Here is a 22,483-nt window from a genome sequence, read left to right on the forward strand (position 1 = left end):
CATTATCATACTCTAAAAAAAGAAAAATACCTATATCATTGTGTTTATGTGGTGCCATAATAAATATAATGTTCGATATGATATAAACACAAAGATATTGCCCTCATGATGACTATCACAGAGCAGTATCAAGATTTGGAAGCAGGCTGAATACATTCCAAGTAATGTTATAATAATCCAAAGATAAAAGTATCCATATACAATCATTATGCTTGATATTCCACCATATACCAGATGCCAAATCGAGAAGGAGGGGCGACCCAATATACATTGTGTATAAATAAATCAGAAACACATATACAGCACAACATACAAATAAAAATAAATATGCAGAACAGAAATTCCTTATTGTCATAATGATGAACGTCCCTGAAGGAGGAAACCACATGAACCACGGCACACCAACGTTGAGAGAAAAAGAAGCTTCATAACAATGTCCATCCACACCAATGGATCCCACCGATATCCCCCAAGCAAGAAACTATCTGTTAAAAGTGAATAAAAATAAATAAAATCAATACACAGAAATAGAGACAATACAACACGTGGGATTCCACAAAAAACCTTAATTCAAAAAGGGGCAAAGCTGAGATTCTCATTTAACCCAAGGGGATGCACAGTTCTCAATGTCCAAATCCACCGGGATTCAAGACGTGCCAATTTCTGTTCCTGGGGCTGTGGGAGAGGGACCTCTTCCTGTCGGATCGTCAGTCGTCAATGGACCAGGTCCTTCTCTGGACCCGGTACATTGATGACATTTTGCTGATCTGGCATATATATGATTGCACCGTATCTGAACTATTTGCAATTTTTTTAGCATTTGGCAATTTTTGATTGCTAGTTCTTGTCATGATCTGACAGTTTTAAAATGCACAAAGTGAACTTTTTTTACTTTGTAAAGTTCCAAGGTGTCTTGACTGTCCCCGGTGGTGGTTAGTGGTATTGCACTTTAGGTTTTTTGTGCACGTAATTATGGATCAGGTGTGACACCCTATAAAGGTGTGCTAGGGGTGTGCAATCACTGCCTGTGATATTGTGAGATTGTGTTCACTCTGAGTTTGAGAGCCTGGTGGAAGGATGGAGCTGGAGAGGAGTCCTGCACAGCTTAGCCAGGGGGGACGTGTTTCAGCTATGGTGTCTGGACGAAGGGCTGGCATGGCGTGGTGGGGTCGCAGTGATGGTGTCGGCGGGAAGTGTCTGCATGGTATGGTGGAGTGGCGACTATGGAGAGTGGCACTCACCATGTGGGACTTGGCTGCTGAGCTGGACTCAAGCATGCTCGACTTCGTGGCAGAAGCTGGACTCATCTTGGGGACTCTGTTACTAAGCAGCAGCAACTGGTGGTGGACTCTGCTCCAAGGCTGCACTAAGGTGAAGGATCCTGTTATGGTGATGGATCCAGGTGGAGGAGAAGATGCACGCAGGTGGTGGGCTCTGTTGCTAGGAGCGCACGCAACAGAGCAAAGCTAAGTGGTGTTCCCCCTGTATTGTCTCTTTCCTCATGTGTGTTATTAGTGCAGTGGTGGGATTAGTCTCCGCACCGACCCATTCCCTAGTGAGGGTTTAGGGTCAGGGCGAGCAAGGGGTTAAGGCTCGCATGCGGCGACAGGTGCAGAGCCTGTATAGGGAATGTTAGGAGTGCAGGGACACTGGCTCAGGGGAGCTTAGGAGGTCTCCATGTCCCCATTCCCTATCGCAGGGCCCACCATTGTTAATGTTTCCCAGGTTCCCCCTTATTATTTAAATTCGCCTTACTGGAGGCGGGGTTTCCAGAATTATTGTATAACGTGTAATACGTAAATTCGCCAGGTGGAGGCGGCGTATCCACCTGCACGTTTTATTATTTAAATGTGCCCCACTGGAGGCGGTGTATCCAGGGTCACGTGTGTTATGGGTTCGCCTTGCGGTAACCGCTGCGTCCAGAGACACGTGATCATGACATTATCACAGGCCCATACAGATTTTTTTTTTCTGGTGAGCCTTGGCCATGTGGAGACCTGTTAGTAATTGCTGCCGGGCCTCACTGAGGTGAGCGGGGAGCGGCATGGTGTGTTAGAGCCGCTGCAGCAGCAGTTATCAGGGTCTGGGGCCTCTGCTCAGCTAACCAGAAAATAAAAAAAAAAATGGCGGCTGCGGTCTGGCTAAAGCCCCCTAGAGTCGCTGCTGGGGAGCGGGACTGGTTCATGCATGCGGGCGCACCCAGGCAGGTGGGAGGAATGGTGCCCCACGGAGCTGCCTGGTATTCCCCGAGGTGAAGGGGTACGCCCCTGTGGTGAGCTGACTGGTGTGATAGTCCGCGGGGTTTACGCCAAATCTTCTAAACCATCGAAGAAGCCGCCCTCCTGGTTGTGTGGAGGCGACCAGCGAGTGTATATTTTCTCCATTTCCCGTCCCCTTCTCCTCCTGGTGTGTGCAGCAGGTGTGCTGCGGGGGAGTAGGGACAAATCTCAACCCTCGCCATTAACCAACCCTGGAGGCACAGACCTCATGGTGAAAGGGTTGGAGGGTGGTGTCCCTTGGTAAATAGCGGGGGTGTGAGTGTGGTGACACAGGGGGACACCTCTGTTGTCGAGTCCAGAATGAGTTCACCAAATTTATGACAAACGAATGTGTGCAATAAACGTTCAGGTCCGGACCTGCGTGTGAACGAGCATGTATGGGTGCCACCAAAAATCATCTTGTGGAAATGTGTTGTGGAGTCTGATCAGCTCTTAACAAACATACACTTACATAAACTCGTTCCCCAGGTCGGCGCTGTGGAGATGAGTGGTGCCTCCAAAATGAACATATATCACAAATACCAGCGGTGCGTTTGTCATAAACCTGAAGTGTCAGGTAGTGGTGGGGTGAACTCAGGATCTGGGCGTCCCCGCTGTAGGTTTTTCCCTAATGAGGGGTGGTCTTGAGGGTCCAGAGGCCCCTCATTAAGGAGGGGGTACTGTCATGATCTGACAGTTTTAAAATGGACAAAGTGAACTTTTTTTACTTTGTAAAGTTCCAAGGTGTCTTGACTGTCCCCGGTGGTGGTTAGTGGTATTGCACTTTAGGTTTTTTGTGCACGTAATTATGGATCAGGTGTGACACCCTATAAAGGTGTGCTAGGGGTGTGCAATCACTGCCTGTGATATTGTGAGATTGTGTTCACTCTGAGTTTGAGAGCCTGGTGGAAGGATGGAGCTGGAGAGGAGTCCTGCGCAGCTTAGCCAGGGGGGACGTGTTTCAGCTATGGTGTCTGGACGAAGGGCTGGCATGGCGTGGTGGGGTCGCAGTGATGGTGTCGGCGGGAAGTGTCTGCATGGTATGGTGGAGTGGCGACTATGGAGAGTGGCACTCACCATGTGGGACTTGGCTGCTGAGCTGGACTCAAGCATGCTCGACTTCGTGGCAGAAGCTGGACTCATCTTGGGGACTCTGTTACTAAGCAGCAGCAACTGGTGGTGGACTCTGCTCCAAGGCTGCACTAAGGTGAAGGATCCTGTTATGGTGATGGATCCAGGTGGAGGAGAAGATGCACGCAGGTGGTGGGCTCTGTTGCTAGGAGCGCACGCAACAGAGCAAAGCTAAGTGGTGTTCCCCCTGTATTGTCTCTTTCCTCATGTGTGTTATTAGTGCAGTGGTGGGATTAGTCTCCGCACCGACCAATTCCCTAGTGAGGGTTTAGGGTCAGGGCGAGCAAGGGGTTAAGGTTCGCGTGCGGCGACAGGTGCGGAGCCTGTATAGGGAATGTTAGGAGTGCAGGGACACTGGCTCAGGGGAGCTTAGGAGGTCTCCATGTCCCCATTCCCTATCGCAGGGCCCACCATTGTTAATGTTTCCCAGGTTCCCCCTTATTATTTAAATTCGCCTTACTGGAGGCGGGGTTTCCAGAATTATTGTATAACGTGTAATACGTAAATTCGCCAGGTGGAGGCGGCGTATCCACCTGCACGTTTTATTATTTAAATGCGCCCCACTGGAGGCGGTGTATCCAGGGTCACGTGTGTTATGGGTTCGCCTTGCGGTAACCGCTGCGTCCAGAGACACGTGATCATGACATTTCTATCTCATGCTATATTTTCATGTATCTTTTTGACATATCCTTCTGTTTTGAGGTGCTTCTAACTGTCCCTGGTCACCAGTGGTAATTGATGGGTATTTGCCCTTTTTCAATATGGTGGTATTGATTCTTTACTCCCTACTGCGCCTGTGCGGCTCCATCGCCACTTCCTGTGCTGACGCTAGGGGTTGTGGACGTCCGGTCCCGTGGGGCCCCGCGGGATTTCAGCGTCACACCTCCCTGTTGTCAAGCCTGGAGAGGCATGTGTGTCACCCAGGCAACATACCTTGTTGCCACATATGCGCACTATGCATGCACGCAATAGCGTGCACGTCGGCATGGGAACCGATGACCACTTCCAGTTTCACCGTTAGTCCCATTTCCGGTTTATGCCCGCTATAAAATCAGCATCTTTCACTTCACTCCTTGCGCCCCCTGACGAAGGTGTTCCGAAACGCGTTTTGGGGCGGACACCGGGACCCTGTGTTTGCCAGCTGCATCTTTGCCCAGGTATTACACATATTGTATATGTAGAGTTTCTGACTGTTGCCTGGATTTTTTATTATTCAATCTGTCTACCCATTAGTACAGCATGAATACCAGAATATATAGATACTACATTGTTGGGTATACATGATTATTGTGTAATTTTTCATGTACTTATGTGCAGCTCTGGCTACTAGGGCCCCTGTGTCCTTATTCGCTGTTTTTACTAATTTTATGGCTTTTCATCATGTTGTATTTGTACCTTGCCTCAATGTGTGGAATAAAGCAAATTTATTGTTCCAAGTAGGCCTCAGCCTGCTGCATGATTGATCCTGGGCTTCAACACAGCCAGTTGTCGCTCGGAAGTGCTGTCCGCACAGAGAAAAACACTAGCTCCTGTGTTAGTGGGGTTCGGCCACGCCAGCTGCTCCCCTGCTGTGTGGATGGCAATATCTCCTGCTGCCTCCACATTCAAGCTAGATGATATTTTCAACTTGCTCCAAGTAGGCCTCAGCCTGCTACATGATTGATCCTGAGCTTCAATACAGCCAGTTGTCGCTCGGAAGTGCTGTCCGCACAGAGAAAAGCACTAGCTCCTGTGTTAGTGGGGTTCAGTAATGCCAGCTGCTCCCCTGCTGTGTGGACGGCAATATCTCCTGCTGCCTCCACATTCACACTACTACTGATTTCAAACGTTCTCCAACTAGGCCTCTGGTTCCACTCTGTCTCTAGTATTTCCCCTGGCCTCCAACCCCGCCAGTTGCTACTCAGAAGTGGCGTCTGCACATTCAACACTTGTTCCTGTGTTACTGGGGTTCAGTAACGTCAGCTGTTCCCCTGATGTGTGTCCGGCAATGTGTCCTGCTCTGTCCACATTCCCACTACTAGTAGTGGGAATGTGGACAGAGCAGGAGACTTTGCCGGACACACATCTGGGGTTCAGCTGATGTTACTGAACCCCAGTAACACAGGAACAAGTGTTGATTGTGCAGACGCCACTTCTGAGCAGCAACTGGCGGGGTTGGAGGCCAGGGGAAATACTAGAGACAGAGTGGAGCCAGAGGCCTAGTTGGAGCACGTTTTAAATCTGTAGTAGTCTACAACAGATATTAAACTTGATGAAATTAGGCCTCAGCCTACACCCTGATTGACCCTGGGCTCCAACATCGCCAGTTGCTGCTCAGAAGTGTCTTTGGCACGGGTACTCCCTCCTGCCCATCCTGGTTCCAGCACGCCTGCTGTTTCCGGTTAGTGTCAACGTCACTTTGCCCCCAATACATTGTCCTGTCGTGTTGCGGTCGCGTTAGCCGAGTCTATGGTGCCTACAGTTTAGGAGCTTCCTATGTGGGCTGTGGGTTCTGGTAATAAAGGCTGGTTCCGTAGTGCCAATAGGACAAGCACCCCCTGTAGGACTGTGGATTTCGGTAACTGCGGCCGGCTCGCGGCCTTGCAACTTTGTTCATCATGGGTACCTTCTGCTACCCATACGGGTTTCAGTACCATCAGCTGGTTCTCAACAGTGCCTTTGGCCGATCTGCCTCCTTCTCGGTATCCGAGTTCCAGCAACGTCTGCTGGTCCTTGGTAGTGCTTTATAGCACAGGTACCTCCTGCTTAGTAACCGTGTTCCAGCACTGTTAGCTGGTCCATGGTTGTGCCATTGACTCTTGTTCTTTCAGCTGCCACTCTGGGTTCCAGCACCGTCAGCTTGTTCTCGGTAGTTCCATTGACTCTTATAGCTTCTGCTACCCATCCGGGTTCCAGCACCGTCAGCTGGTTCTCGGCAGTGTCTTTGGCACGGGTACTCATTCCTGCCCATCCTAGTTCCAGCTTGCCTGCTGTTTCCGGGTAGTGTCAATGTCACTTTGCCACCAACTCGTTGTCCGGTCGTGCTGCGGTCGGGTTAGCCGAGTCTATGGTGCCTGCAGTTTAGGTGCTTCCTATGTGGGCTGCGGGTTCTGGTAATAAAGGCTGGTTCCGTAGTGTCAATAGGACAAGCACCCCCTGTAGGACTGTGGGTTTCGGTAACTGCAGCCTGCTCGTGGCCTTGCAACTTTGTTTATCATGGGTACCTTCTGCTACCCATCCAGATTCCAGCACCGTCAGCTGGTTCTTTGGCCGAGGTGACTCCTTCTCGGTATCCGAGTTCCAGCAACGTCTGCTGGTCCTTGGTAGTGCTTTGTAGCATAAGTACCTCCTGCTTAGTAACCGTGTTCCTGCACCGTCAGCTGGTCCACGGTTGTGCCATTGGCTCTTGCAGCTTCTGCTACCCATCCGGGTTCCAGCACTGTCAGCTGGTTCTCGGCATTGCCTTTGGCCTAGGTGCCTCCTTCTCGGTATCCGAGTTCCCGCAGCATCTGCTGGTCCTTGGTAGTGCCTTCTAGCACAGGTATCTCCTGCTTAGTAACCATGTTCCAGCACCGTCAGCTGATCCACAGTTGTGCCATTGGCTCTTGTTACTTCCGCTGCCACTCTGGGTTCCAGCACCGTCAGCTGGTTCTCAGTAGTTCCATTGACTCTTTTAGCTTCTGCTACCCATCCGGGTTCCAGCACTGTCAGCTGGTTCTCGGCAGTGCCTTTGGCCGAGGTGCCTCCTTCTCGGTATCCGAGTTCCAGCATCATCTGCTGGTCCTTGGTAGTGCTTTGTAGCACAGGTACCTCATGCTTAGTAACCATGTTCCAGCACCGTCAGCTGGTCCACGGTTGTGCCATTGGCTCTTGTTCCTTCTGCTGCCCTTCCAGGTTCCAGCACCGTCAGCTGGTCCTCGCTAGTTCCATTGGCTCTTGCAGCTTCTGCTACCCATCCGGGTTCCAGCACCATCAGCTGGTTCTCGGCAGTGCCTTTGGCCTGGTGCCTCCTTCTCGGTATCTGAGTTCCAGCATCGTCTGCTGGTCCTTGGTAGTGCTTTGTAGCACAGGTACCTCCTGCTTAGTAACCGTGTTCCAGCACCGTCAGCTGGTCCACAGTTGTGCCATTAGCTCTTGTTCCTTCTGCTGCCCCTCCGGGTTCCAGCACCATCAGCTGGTCCTCGCTAGTTCCATTGGCTTTTGCAGCTTCTGCTACCCATCCGGGTTCCAGCACCGTCAGCTGGTTCTCGGCCGTGCCTTTGGCCTAGGTGCCTCCTTCTCGGTATCCTAGTTCCAGCAACGTCTGATGGTCCTTGGTAGTGCTTTCTAGCACAGGTACCTCCTGCTTAGTAACCGTGTTCCAGCACCGTCAGCTGGTCCACGGTTGTGCCGTTGGCTCTTGTTCCTTCTGCTTCCCCTCCGGGTTCCAGCACCATCAGCTGGTCCTCGATAGTTCCATTGGTTCTTGCAGCTTCTGCTACCCATCCGAGTTCCAGCACCGTCAGCTGGTTCTCGGCAGTGCCTTTGGCCTAGGTGCCTCCTTCTCGGTATCCGAGTTCCAGCAACGTCTGCTGCTCCTTGGTAGTGCTTTGTAGCACATGTATCTCCTGCTTAGTAACCATATTCCTGCACTGTCAGCTAGTCCACGGTTGTGCCATTGGCTCTTGTTCCTTCAGCTGCCACTCTGGGTTCCAGCACCCTCAGTTGGTTCTCGGTGGTTCCATTGACTCTTGTAGCTTCTGCTACCCATCTGGGTTCCATCACCGTCAGCTGGTTCTCGGCAGTGTCTTTGGCACGGGTACTCCCTCCTGCCCATCCTGGTTCCAGAACGCTTGCTGTTTTCGGGTAGTGTCAACGTCACTTTACCACCAACTCGTTGTCCTGTCGTGCTGCGGTCGGGTTAGCCGAGTCTATGGTGCATGCAGTTTAGGTTCTTCCTATGTGGGCTGCGGGTTCTGGTAATAAAGGCTGGTTCCGTAGTGCCAATAGGACAAGCACCCCCTGTAGGACTGTGGGTTTCGGTAACTGCAGCCTGCTCGTGGCCTTGCAACTTTGTTTTTCATGGGTACCTTCTGCTACCCATTCAGGTTCCAGCACAGTCAGCTGGTTCTCGGCAGTGCCTTTGGCCGAGGTGCCTCCGTCTCGGTATCCGAGTTCCAGCAATGACTGCTGGTCCTTGGTAGTGCTTTGTAGCACAGGTACCTCCTGCTTAGTAACCGTGTTCCAGCACCGTCAGCTGGTCCACGGTTGTGCCATTGGCTCTTGTTCTTTCTGCTGCCCCTCCGGTTCTAGCACCGTCAGCAGGTCCTCGCTAGTTTCATTGGCTCTTGCAGCTTCTGCTACCCATCCCGGTTCCAGTACCGTCAGCTGGTTCTCGGCAGTGCCTTTGGCCGAGGTGCCTCCTTCTCGGTATCCGAGTTCCAGCAACGTCTGCTGGTCCTTGGTAGTGCTTTGTAGCACAGGTACCTCCTGCTTAGTAACCATGTTCCAGCACCCTCAGCTGGTCCACGGTTGTGCCATTGGCTCTTGTTACTTCTGCTGCCCCTCCGGGTTCCAGCACCGTCAGCTGGTCCTCGCTAGTTCCATTGGCTCTTGCAGATTCTGCTAACCTTCCGGGTTCCAGCACCATCAGCTGGTTCTCTGCAGTGCCTTTGGCCGAGGTGGCTCCTTCTCGGTATCCGAGTTCCAGCAACGTCTGCTGGTCCTTGGTAGTGCTTTGTAGCACAGGTACCTCCTGCTTAGTAACCGTGTTCCTGCACCGTCAGCTGGTCCACGGTTGTGCCATTGGCTCTTGTTCCTTCTGCTGCCCCTCCGGGTTACAGCACCGTCAGCTGGTCCTCGCTAGTTCCATTGACTCTTGCAGCTTCTGCTACCCATCCTGGTTCCAGCACCATCAGCTTGTTCTCGGCAGTGCCTTTGGCCTAGGTGCCTCCTTCTTGGTATCCGAGTTCCAGCAACGTCTGCTTGTCCTTGGTAGTGCTTTCTAGCACAGGTACCTCCTGCTTAGTAATCATGTTCCAGCACCGTCAGCTGGTCCTTGCTAGTTCCATTTGCTCTTGTTCCTTCTGCTAACCATCTGGGTTCCAGTAGCATCAGCTGGTTCTCAGCAGTTCCTCAGCCTTCTTGTACCTTCTGCTACTTTTCCAAGTTCGAGCTTGAGGAAGTGGTTTTTGGTTCTCACTCTGGATCTCCCTGATGACGACCCTGAAGACCACACCGAAGAAGACCAAAAAGATGACCCTGAAGAAGATGACCAAGAGGACAAAGAACATGAAGACAACCACCAAGATGCAGAACAACAAGTGACAGAAGACCAAGAAGCAGAAAAGCCAAAAGCAGAAGAACATTAAGCATAAGACTAAAAATCAGAGCACATGATATTATCTAAATTATAAGCAGAAGAAGACTAAGCAGTGTATGGGGGTGAGTCCGTTCCTCCTTGTGGTGCCCCTGGAAAATGCCTGCTACTGCAGGCCAAACTGAAAGCGGACAAATCCTGTTGTAAATCTATTGTGACAGGCAGAACGGAAGGTGTAATCTTCAAACTTTTATAGATAACAACTACCGGAATGCCTGTCACAAATAAGAATATGATGAAGAAGAAGAAGAAGAATAGGAAGAAGATGGAGAAGTAGAATATGAAGAAGAATAATAGTTGAATAAGATGAATATGAAGAATGTGAAAAAAAAGAATAATAGGAAGAAGGAAGAAGGTGAAGAAGAAGAAGATGAATAAGGTGAAGAAGAAGTTGATAAAAAAGATGCTGCTGCTGAGGATGATGAAGGAGAAAGTGTGGGAGAAGTAAAAAAGAAGGTGAAGAGCATGGAAGTAGTGAAACATACATATCTGACAAAATATAAAAGAGGTTAACAAAGTCAATATCTTTGTAAATCCGAATGTCTTTAAAAAAAAAATTAATTCCTGCTATTCCATTTGATTGGGCTAATATCTCCTACACCTCCCACAATACATTCTACATTATTATTAGTTGTTTTTCTTCATGTAGAATTAACCTACAAGGAAAGAAAGGGTTTTTTTTAATTCCGATATTTCTGTCCCATTGACTTGAATGGGACTTCCGGGATCGGAATTGGCGATACCCGATACTTTTTGGATATCGGCCGATCCAATCCAATCCGATCCGATATTTTTCAATATCGGATGGTATCGCTCAACACTAGCCATAAGTAAGCAAATCGCATATTTGCAGTCAAATGACTGATGGCCACTGACTGGCAATGAAAAATCTTCACAGCACTCAGAGTGACTGCAGACTTGTAACATAAGGCCAGACAACAACTTTAACCCCTTTCTGCCATTAGACGTACTATCCCGTCAATGTGCCCTGGGACTTAATTCCCAAAGACGGGATAGTACGTCTAATGCTGATCGCAGCCGGGTGTCAGCTGATTATCACAGCTGACACCTGGCACAATGTGTCAGGGGCGGTCACGGACCGCCCCCGACACGTTGACCCCTTGTACACCGCGATCAAACACGATTGCGGTGTACCAGGGGTTAAAGGGAAGCATCGGCAGGGAGGGGGCTCCCTCCGTGCTTCCCTGAGCCCCCCACGGCAGCGCAAGGTGCAGCGCTGCTGCGGGGGACTCCTTCCCTACAGATCCAAGATGGCGACGGGGGCCTTCGGGGGCCTGTATGGAGCTGACTTCCTCACTGTCTGCAAAGCGCAGGCATGAGGAAGTCTGCAGAACTGCCTGTGACAGATTGCTGATCTGTCACAGTGATCTGTGATGTGACAGATCAGCGATCTGTCACAGGACAGTGATGTCCCACCTGGGACTATGTAATAAAGTAAAAAAAAGTGTAAAAATAATTTAAAAAAAATCGCTAAATAAATTAGTAAAAAAAAAAAAAAATATTCCCCAATAAATTCATTTTTTGAAAATAAAAAAAAACAATTAAAGTACACATATTTGGTATCGCTGCGTCCGTAGCGACCCGCCCTATAAAACAGTCCCATTAGTTAACCCCTTTAGCGAGCCCCTTAAAAAATAAAAATAAAAAACGAAGCAAAAAATAATGATTTATTATCATACCACCGAACAAAAAGTGCAATAACGCGCGATAAAACAGACGCATATAACTATCCATGGTACCGCTGAAAACGTCATCTTGTCCCGCAAAAAAAGGGGCCACCACACAGCATCAACCGCAAAAAATAAAAAGTTATAGCTCGCAGAATAAAGCGATGCAAAAATAATTTTTTATATAAAATTGTTTTCATTGCAAAAAACCGACAAAACATTAAAAAAAGACCTAAATGAGGTATCGCTGTAACTGTACCGACCCGAAGAATAAAACCGCTTTATCAATTTTACCGCACGCGGAACGGTGTAAACGCACCCCCCCAAAAGAAATTCATGAAACGCTGGTTTTTGTTCATTCTGCGTCCCAAAAATCGGAATAAAAAGCGATCAAAAAATGTCACGTGCCCGAAAATGGTATCAATAAAAACGAAAACTCGTCCCGCAAAGAAGACCTCACATGACTCGGTGGGTCAAAATACGGAAAAATTATAGCTCTCAATATGTGCTGATGCAAAAACTATTTTTACAATAAAAAGCGTCTTTTAGCGTGCGACAGCCGCCAAACATAAAAACCGCCATAAATAGTTAATCAACCCCCCTGTTATCACCCCCTTAATTTGGGAAAAATAATAAAATTAAGAAAAAGTATTTATTTCCATTTTCCCATTAGGGTTAGGGCTAGGGTTAGGGCTAAGGTTACGGTTAGGGTTAGGACTAGGGTTAGGGCTAGGGTTAGGGCTAGGGTTAGGGCTCAGATTAGGGTTAGGGGTGTGTTGGGGTTAGAGTTGGAGTTATAATTGGGGGGTTTCCACTGTTTGGGCACATCAAGTGCTCTCCAAATGCAACATGGCGTCTGATCTCAATTCCAGCCAATTCTGCGTTGAAAAAGTCAAATGGTGCTCCTTTCCTTCCAAGCTCTGCCATGCGCCAAAACAGTGTTTTACCCCCACATATAGGGTATCAGCATACTCAGGACAAATTGCAAAACAACTTTTGGGGTCCAATTTCTCCTGTTACCCTTAGGAAAATAAAAAATTGGGGGCAAAAATATTATTTTTGTGGAAAAAAAATGATTTTTTTATTTTCACGCCCAGGCGTTATAAACTTCTGTGAAGCACTTGGGGGTTCAAAGTGCTCATCATACATCTAGATAAGTTCCGTGGGGGGTCTCGTTTCCAAAATGGGGTCACTTGTGGGGAGTTTCAATAGTTTAGGTACATCAGGGGCTCTCCAAACGCACATGACACCCGTAAACCAATCCATCAAAGTCTGCATTCCAAAATGTCACTACTTCCCTTCCGAGCCCCGACGTGTGCCCATACAGTAGTTTTCTCCCACATATGAGGTATCAGCGTACTCAGGACAAATTGTTCAACAACTTTTGTGGTCCAATTTCTCCTGTTACCCTTGGGAAAATAAAAAAATTGGAGACTAATTGATCATGTTTGTGGAAAAAATACGATTTTTTTATTTTCACGCCCGGGCGTTATAAACTTCTGTGAAGCACTGGGGGGTTCAAAGTGCTCACCACACATCTAGATAAGTTCCGTTGGGGGGTCTAGTTTCCAAAATGGTGTCATTTGTGGGGGGTTTCTACTGTTTTGGTACATCAGGGGCTTTCCAAACGCGACATGGTGTCCGATCTCAATTCCAGCCAAAAACGTCAAATGGCGCTGCTTCCCTTCCGAGCTCTGCCATGCGCCCAAATAGTGGTTTACCCCAACATGTGGGGTATCAGCGCACTCAGGACAAATTGCACAATATCTTTTAGGGTCCTGTTACCCTTGGAAAAATAAGAATTGAGGGTGAAAAGATCATTTTTGTGGAAAAAATATGATTTTTTAATTGTACGGCTGTTTGTTATAAATTTCTGTGAAGCCCTTGGGGGGTTCAAAGTTCTCACCACACATCTAGATAAGTTCCTTGGGGGGTCTAGTTTCCAAAATGGTGTCAATTGTGGGGGGTTTCCACTGTTTTGGTACATCAGGGGTTTTCCAGTCGCAACATGGTGTCCGATCTCAATTCCAGCCAAAAACGTCAAATGGCGCTACTTCCCTTCCGAGCTCTGCCATGCGCCCAAATAGTCATTTACACCCACATATGGGGTATCAGCGTACTCAGGACAAATTGCACAATAACTTTTAGGGACCTGTTCCCCTTGGAAAAATAAAAATTGGGGGTGAAAAGATCACTTTTGTGGAAAAAATATGATTTTTTAATTGTACCGCTGTACGTTATAAACTTCTGTGAAGCCCTTGTGGGTTCAAAGTTCTCACCACATATCTAGATAAGTTCCTTGGGGGGTCTAGTTTCCAAAATAGGGTCACTTGGGGGGGTTTCCACTGTATAGGTACATCAGGGGCTCTCCAAACGCAACAAGGTGTCCGATCTGAATTCCAGCCAATTTTGCATTGAAAAAGTCAAACGGCGCTCCTTCCCTGCTGAGGTCTGCCACGCACCGAAACAGTGGTTCCTCCCCACATATCAGGTATCAGTGTACTCAGGACAAATTGCACAATAGTTTTTGCAGTCCAATTTCTCCTGTTACCCTTGGTAAAATAAAAAAATTGAACTTGAAGTATTTTTTTAGTGAAAAAAGTTAAATGTTCCTTTTTTTTTTAAATATTCAAAAAATTCCTGTGACGCACCTAAAGGGTTAATAAACTTCTTGAATGTGATTTTGAGCACCTTAAGGGGTGCAGTTTTTAGAATGGTGTCACTTTTGGGTATTTTCTATCATATAGACCCCTCAAAGTGGCTTCAAATGTGATGTGGTCCGTAAAAATAAAATGGTGTTGCAAAAATGAGAAATCGCTGGTCAATTTTTAACCCTTATAACTTCCTAACAAAAAAAAAATTTGGTTTTAAAATTGTGCTGATGTAAAGTAAACATGTGGGAAATGTTACTTATCAAGTTTTTTGTGTGCCATATCTCTGTGATTTAAGGGCATAAAAATTCAAAGTTGGAAAATTGCGAAATTTTCAAAATTTTCGCCAAATTTCCATTTTTTTCACAAATAAACGCAAGTTATTTGAATGAAATTTTACTACTAATATGAAGTACAATATGTCACCAGAAAACAGTGTCAGAATCACCAGGATCCATTGAAGCGTTTCAGAGTTATTACCTAATAAAGGGACAGTGGTCAGAATTGTAAAAGTTGGCCTGGTCATTAACGTGCAAACCACCCTTGGGGCTTAAGGGGTTAAGGGGTTAATATTGTAATAGAAAATGAAAATAAGTATAAATAGAAAAACAATTATGACATTTTATGGGCAAGAATAGTTAAATGAGAGAATTTTACTTAGACACTGAGTAACTGACTTTAGTTTATTATTTTAGCCATAATGCATTATAATTATATTTTGTTACTACAGGTCTACAAAGGGTATGTGGATGATACAAGGAATACAGACAATGCTTGGATAGAAACCACTGCATCAAGCCTTCATTTTGAAAGACAGGATGACCCATTATTAATAGAATTAAGTCAGGTAAGGTAAATATAAATATATGTATAGAGTGGGTACAGAAAGTATTCAGACCCCTTTAAACTTTTCACTCTTTGTTTCATTGCAGCCATTTGGTAAATGCAATAAATACATCTTTTCCTCATTAATGTACACTCTGCAGCCCATCTTGACTGAAAAAAACAGAAATTTTTGCAAGTTTATTAAAAATGAAAAAATGAAATATCACATGGTCATAAGTATTCAGACCCTTTACTCAGACACTCATATTTAAGTCCATTTCCTTGTGATCCTCCTTGAGATGGCTCTACTCCTTTATTGGAGTCCAGCTGTGTTTAATAAAAAACTGATAGGTGTCACGGTTCCACCCCTCAGGGTGACTGGGATGCAGTTACTGACAGCCCGGCTGTCCAATCCGGCACAGGTGTATGCTGAAGCTGGTAGTACTTTGATGGACAGCATGGCCATGCAATCTGGTACAGGGGAGTGTTTAGCTGTCAGTGTGTTGATTAACAGCTCGACTAGCCAATCTGTGACTTGGAGGCGTCAGCTGTCTCAGGTGTTCATTATCCCGGATAATTGCAATGCCTACTTAACTGAGCAGCTTCTCCCAGACCAGTGCCAGACGTAGATTCATCTTGTGAAGTTTGTGCTCTGTGCTCTCCTGTGCCTTGTGGTTCTGTTTACTTGATCTGTTGCCTGACTTTGGACTTTGTTCTGACCATCCGACTGTTAACCCCTTCAGTTCTGATCCTTTAACCTCCCGGTACTATGACCTCGGAACATTACCTGACTATGCTTTTGTCTCTTTCTTCTGTTTATGATGTACCCTCCTGGCTTCTGACCTTGGACTCCTTGACCACTCCGACTAGCGTCACATTACGTCTGGCCACTACGTTTTTCTTTTCCACCAGTATAGATCCTGTTCACACGCTTTGTGACCAGGTCACGAATTTGATGCAAATTTAATGCAAATTTGATGCAAATGACTCAGGATCTGGCGAAGGATTGCCAGAGTCTGGAGTCTTTGCAATATTAGTTGCAGGGTCAGATAAATAACTTGATGAAGACCTCCGATACCCCCCACTGCCAGCAGTGACTGTGACATCAATACCCTTTGATGTACAGTTGGTCTCTCCCAATCCTTCACTGATAAATTTTCGGGAGAGAGACCAGTTTAGGGTATTCAGAGAGAGCTGTAAGTTATTTTTTACCCTGCACCCCCGGTCTTCAGGGGAGGAGTTCCAGCGGGTGAGAATAATCATGTCCCTACTACAAGGGGGTCCTCAGACCTGGGCATTTTCTTTATCCCCACAAGCCCCAGAATGGTTTTTTGTTGATGCCTTTTTTGACAGTTTAAGTCAGATATGACAAACCTGACAGAATCCAGGTCGCAGAGGCTAAGATCATGAACCTGGCACAGTGGGGTCACACAGCTGAGGACTACTGTATTGAGTTCCAGCAGTGGTCCACAGAAGTTCTATGGAAGGATGCTGCTTTCAGGTGCCAGTTTCAAAGAGACCTTTCCGAGACACTCAATGATGCTCTGGTCCTCCATGACTCCCCTTGTTCTCTGATGGAGGTCATGACTCAGGCCATATCAATGGACCTACAAGAAACTGAGTTCAAACAAGCCCAACCACTTAAGATACAATATTACGCTCAAAGAAAAAGGTTTTACCGTGCAAAAAGTCTATTTTATTTTAATAAATACATGTGTACCAGCCAGGCACAGTCTTTGCACAGTCCCCGCCCAATTCTCGCATTTCCCAAAGACTTACATTGGTCTCGCTGCTTGTTACGAGTACCTGAGTATTAGGAGGTACTCGTAATGAGTACAGTGAGTCCGAATACTTCACTACTCGCTCATCCCTAGGTGTTGTGAATTCTCTCTCTGGCTTCCCTCTGGTGATTTCTGAAGGTAGTGGAGCTGGTCAGATTGACAGAGGGGTTGTGAATTCTCTTTCTGGGCTCCCTCTGGTGATTACTAGAGGTAATGGGGCTGATATGATTGACAGAGGCTTGCCACCTGATAATGAGGAAGACGATTGGAGATCTGGGGTTTCTGATTGGGATTTAAGACAGATGACACCCTTTATCCCTGCTGGTGATTTTCTTCCTGTGTCTTCTGAAGTTTGATGTCTCTTGCTCTTTCCCTGCATGGTTCAGCTAAGTGGTTCATTTGCTATTCTGTTTGCATTTAATCTGGTTTTGTCAATCTCTGCTTTGTGTGGGTCAGCCAGCTCCGACAGGGGCTGTGCTGATTCACCGCCCATATGTTACTGCCTGTGCCAGTTTGTTTTGTCCCCTGTTAGATTGGTTTCTTTTTGCTTTGCTTTCAGAATATACCAGAGTGCTGATATAGTGCGGGCGAAGTTGTGCGACTTCAGTGTTTTTTGTGCATCAGACGTGTTGGACTTTTTGCAGGGTTTTTTGCGTGATTGCAGACAGTATCTTTCCTTTCCTGTCCTGTCTGTCAGGAACACTGCACTACACTCGCTCTCTGAGCCAGTGCACATGTCCTGAGTACAAAAAAACGTGCTCAAAGATACCTGTGGAGCAAGGCAGCAGCGGTGACAATGCGTGCTTCAAACTATCAGGACCTGAAGCATGTGACTGCTGGGGGCGTGGCCTAAGCTCCACAGAGCTAGGAGCTGCAGGGAAAATCCTAGAAAGGTAACTACGGGACAAATTACCAAGGGGCATAGACAGGGGCGGAAACCAGATCAATCCAGGGACAATGCACGAGATAGCAGGACAGTACCAAAGGGTTAGACATAGCGGATAGTCAGGATGTAGCAATAGATCAGAAAACCAGAACGGGCAATAGACGGTACAATAGGGGCAAACGGTAGCGGAGTAACAATAGCCAAGCCAGAACCAGAGAAAACAATAGTATCTAAAACATGAGACGGAGTTCAGAGTGAGGGGACAGGCCGGGTCATACAAGCAATGCAGTATACGCACACCAGGGGGGTCAGACACACAGCCAGAATAACAGTATAGCTGACAGAGAATGTTAATCTGGAAAGAGTATAAATACCTCTCCCAGATTCAAAGAGGGGCCGGCAAAAGTTGACCCTGTGAGAAAAGGACATTAACCATGTCCTAACCATGACACTGTCTAGTCAGTTTGGGCCCCATTGTTTGCTCAGTCTATTTTTCTGCCTGCGTTTGTGTTTTCATCTTGTCTCACTGACAATATATGTTTGGGGGCTATCTATTCCTTTGGGGTCTGCTCCGGGGCAGTTTAGATTTCCCCTTTCTTGCTTTTGGCTTAGTTAGCTCTCCGGCCGTGCTGAGGCGTCTAGGATCATCGTAGGTACGCTCCACGGCTACTGCTAGTTGTGTGGATGGGATCAGGGGTCTGCAATCTGCTTAGTTACCACCTCTCTGGTTTTCTGTGGCTTAGTCTGGGCCTGCTGTCCTTCTTGGTGACCCAATCATAACACCTAGGTATAGCTGTTAGGAAGTTTGCTGAGGGTTAACTGTAGGAGGAGCTGCTATGGGTTAAGCAAGTGTAGGTTGTAAAAATTAGACAGAAGGGCGAGCACACCCGACAGGTCCACAAGGGCTCTAAGCCCAGGACAACATAGCAGCTACTCAACGTTGTTCAAGTGAAGAAGCACGGGCACAGTCAGGTGGGTGCTGGATAAGACCGGATCACCCGGGGAAGTTACAGTTCACGCCAGCAGCAGGAACGGAGAAGGAAACTTGGTCCAAAAGTCATGCATAGTGCAGAATGTTCATGATGTGGCAGATCCTCAATATGGCTGAAGCTGCCAAGTCCGGGGCAAAACGGATGAGTGGGATCCCCTATGTACTGAGGTCCTACAGTAGTGAAGCTACGGTACCACCAAGGGCGCTACTAACCAATAATGTACGTGAGGGCAAAGAAAGTCAGAAAGGGAAAGTGCAGGAGGAATGCTGTGTGGACTGCGATGTAACTGATGTGTCCGGAACCATTGAAGAAGAAAGTAAAAGCATTGGTTTTGCATCAGAACCGGTATCTGTGTCCATTATTTCATCTTCATGTACTGAAAGCAAGTGTGCAGAAGCTTGGTTGCACCGCAGTGGAATCCCTGACCGTGGACCAGCAACCAGAACAGGTACACCAGTAGATGCTGAAGATATTTCTGTGGAAGGAGGTCCGGACACCAGAGTCCCGGTGTCCTCGACTGTGACTACCGTCCTGACCTCCTCTTACAGTATTTCATGTCTTATTTTACTTGAGTCAATCGTGGAACCAGCGGCACGTCTATAGTTTTTGAGCCTAAATCTATTCAGCGTGGCAGAACAATCCTCAGATAACCATTAAAAACTTCTTTGATAGCAGCCAAGGTGTGTAAGTGTGTGTATTTTGTTTTCAAATATTTTTATTAGGTATTTTAGCAGAATTTACAAACATGCTCTTTGTTCATGTAGTAATTCGCATTGGTAAGTAGGGAAAGGGGGGAAGGAAAGGGATAGGAGTAGGGAAGGGAAAGAAAGGAGTTTTGATCGTAACATAGACAGAGCTGTACATATTTGTATATCTACTACAAAAAAATGTATCTGTCTTAGTAAGATAATCTTCTTTGAATTTCCATGTTCAAACTATGTACATCAAAAATAGCTGGAAAGCTACTTTTAGTTTAAGAGTAAGAAAAAAACTTATTAACAAGAAAAGTCTTAGCTAAACTAAACTAAATCTTGGTATTTAGTGTTCCATATGCTCCATTTATTGTCATATTTATGCAAGCATCCATTTGCTATTGAGAATTTTAGGTCTAAGGTATTATGCGTCTTTAGTCTATCCACAATGTCAGAAAATCTTGGTATGTCAGTTCTTCTCCAGACGGAGGCTATCATATTTTTAGTTATCAGTAAAAGGTGTATTATAACTTTTTTAGTTGAGTAATGTACCTCTTCCAAGCCCAAGGAAAAAAAAGCTGTTTGAGGGGAAAGTGTAAAGTTCTTGTCGAGAAGTTCACCAATATATATGGAAATCTTATTCCATAATTCTGTGAGAGCTGGGCAGGACCAGAAAATATGTTTCAGATCTCCCTTGAGCCCGCACCCCCTCCAACACAATGGGGATGAATCTGTTTTGAAATGTGATATTCTAGAAGGAGTTAGGTACCATCTTGTTAATATTTTGTAGAATGATTCGTGAAGTAGTATTGATATGTTGGAAGAGTATGAGTCTCTTATTGCCTTTTCCCATTGACCTTTTGTTGCGCAGAACTGGAAGTCTTTCTCCCACTTGAACATATATTTGTTTTTTGTGAAGACGCCATCTTTATTGAGAGAGCTGCAAAGAAATTTAGTGCTCCAGAAAATTTTATGGTTTGGATTATTTAGAAGAAGGTGAACCACCTCTGTTTTCGGAGGGACCAAGCTGACAAATTTTTGCATATACTCCTTGATTATGCAATATTGCATAAAGTCTTAGAAGGGTAGGTTGAATTTGTTTTTAATCTCGGAAAAACTGAGTAATTTATCCATTACAAGAACGTCTCCCAACTTTCGAATGCCATTTTTTGACCATATTTCAGGCACAGTAAATCCGTAAATAGACGCGATCAGGGATATTGGGAAATTTTCTTTCAGTTTTGGCTTCTCAGCTTTGTTCGGTGAGGCCAAATGATCCCAAGCCTGGGTAATCGCCAGAAAAATTGGGTGATTTGGTCTATATCTTTTTATATGGAATATATGATTGAGGAGAAGATTTTTGAGTGGGTTTGAGGGACTATGGTCTCTCTCTAGCATCCTCCAAGATGGTTCGGCAGTCTCACTCATCCAATATTGGCTTTGTTTGATAAGAATGGCGTGGTAGTAAGTTAGAATGTTTGGAATCCCCATTCCTCCGTTATATTTATGTTTATAGAGAATTGTTCTGTCTACTCTAGCTCTCTTCTCTCCCCAGACAAAGGAGAAGATTTTTTTGTTGCAGCTATTAAAGAATGTTATTGGAAAGGAAAGAGGGAGAGCCCTAAAAATGTATAAAAGTTTCGGGAGTATCACTGTTTTTATTGCTAGCACTCTGCCCACCCACGACAGGCCTATGTTTTTCCAGGGTTGGAGGTCATTTGTGATAGTGGCTAGAAAAGTCTCGCAATTTGCTTTAACTGTATTGCGTAATGTTTTTTTGAACACAATCCCCAGGTGTGATATTTGGTCCTCCTCCCAACCAAACTCTGAAATATTTTTAATAGTTTATTGTAGTATCTGAAAGGTAGAATTGCAAGATTTTCGATTTACTATTGTTAATTTTAAAGTTTGATATTTGTGAAAATTCCTCTATTATCTCAAGCAGTGTTGCAATGGATTGTGTCGGGTTTGTGAGTGAGAGCAGCATATCGTCTGCAAACAGGCTTATTTTGAATTGTTTAGATGGAGTGTTGATCCCTGTGATTTTTTCGTTTATGCGAATTGCTTCGGCTAAAGGTTCTATCGCCAAGGCGAACAGCAGTGGCGAGAGGGGGCACCCTTGTCTTGTCCCATTATTTATATAAAATGATTTGGATAAGTTGTTATTTATGTAAATTTTGGCGCTTGGTTGGGAGTATAGGGTGAACACAAATTCTATCCATTTGTTGTTGAAACCAAAATTTAGGAGAACAGTTTTTAGGTATGACCAATTGACCCTGTCGAACGCCTTTTCGGCATCAAGTGTTAGAAGTATTGAAGGAGTTCGGGTAGAGTTAATTCTGTTAATAATGTTGACAAGTCTCCTAGTGCTATCAGAAGTTTGTCTGCCTTCAATGAAGCCTGATTGATCATCATTGATTAGTTTTGGTAGTATTCCCTTTAGTCTTGTAGCCAGTATTTTGGAAAAAATTTTTATATCTGAATTTATCAGGGAAATTGGGTGAAAATGTTTCACTTCTTCTAGGTTATTTAATGTCTTGGGTATCACAATGAGAATTGCCTCCAACATCTCCCCCGGAAAAGAGCCACCCTCCGAAACTTGATTGAAAATTTTAGCCATATACGGGATGAGTACGTCTGCAAAGTTTTTGAAGTATTCATTTGTTAGTCCGTCTGGGCCCGGTGATTTTTGTAGTTTTAGTGAGTTTACCGTTTCTATAATTTCTGAAATTGGTATAGGTGAGTTAAGTTGTGATAGGTCTGGAGGATTGATTTTAGGAAGTTGTAGTTTCTTAATAAACTCATTTATTTTTTGGGGGTCTGGTTGAGGAGTTACGTTCTTTAGGTTATATAGTTTCCCATAGTAAGATGCGAATTCCTCTACAATATCGGTTGGGTGATGTTTTATATCTCCGGCTGCATTTTTTATTTTGTATATTCTGCTACGGATTCTCTCACTCTTCAGTTTGGACATCATGAATCTCGTTGGCTTGTCCGTTTCAGAGTATACTTTAAATTTTGATATTTTAACGATTTTATCAAAGTCGTCAAGAATAGCCCTATTTAATTCTTGTCTCAAGTTAAGTATTTCCCTGTAAATTTGCTGAGATTTTATGTTAGTCTTAGAGAGATCATTTTCCTTTGAATTTATTTGTTTTTGTATAGTTTTAATTTTTTCTCTTTTTTTTGCATTATGTCTTGCTGTAATTTGGATCAGTTTCCCTCTTATTACCGCCTTATGT

The 22,483-nt window shown here is 45.7% G+C and overlaps 1 protein-coding gene across 1 annotated transcript in view; it reads left to right on the forward strand.

The window, feature by feature from the left end:
* The window catches only part of TRPM2 (transient receptor potential cation channel subfamily M member 2), a 1,217,227-nt gene that overhangs the window by 1,190,461 nt on the left and 4,283 nt on the right, over positions 1–22,483 (forward strand). Inside the window, exon 34 of the mRNA XM_073558209.1 lies at positions 14,796–14,912. Within this exon, the coding sequence (XP_073414310.1) occupies positions 14,796–14,912 (117 nt within the window). The remainder of the gene's footprint in view (positions 1–14,795; positions 14,913–22,483) is intronic.

Source organism: Dendrobates tinctorius, unplaced genomic scaffold, assembly GCF_039654945.1.
Source record: "Dendrobates tinctorius isolate UK_male_01 unplaced genomic scaffold, ASM3965494v1 ptg000254l, whole genome shotgun sequence".
Lineage (NCBI taxonomy): Eukaryota > Metazoa > Chordata > Amphibia > Anura > Dendrobatidae > Dendrobates > Dendrobates tinctorius.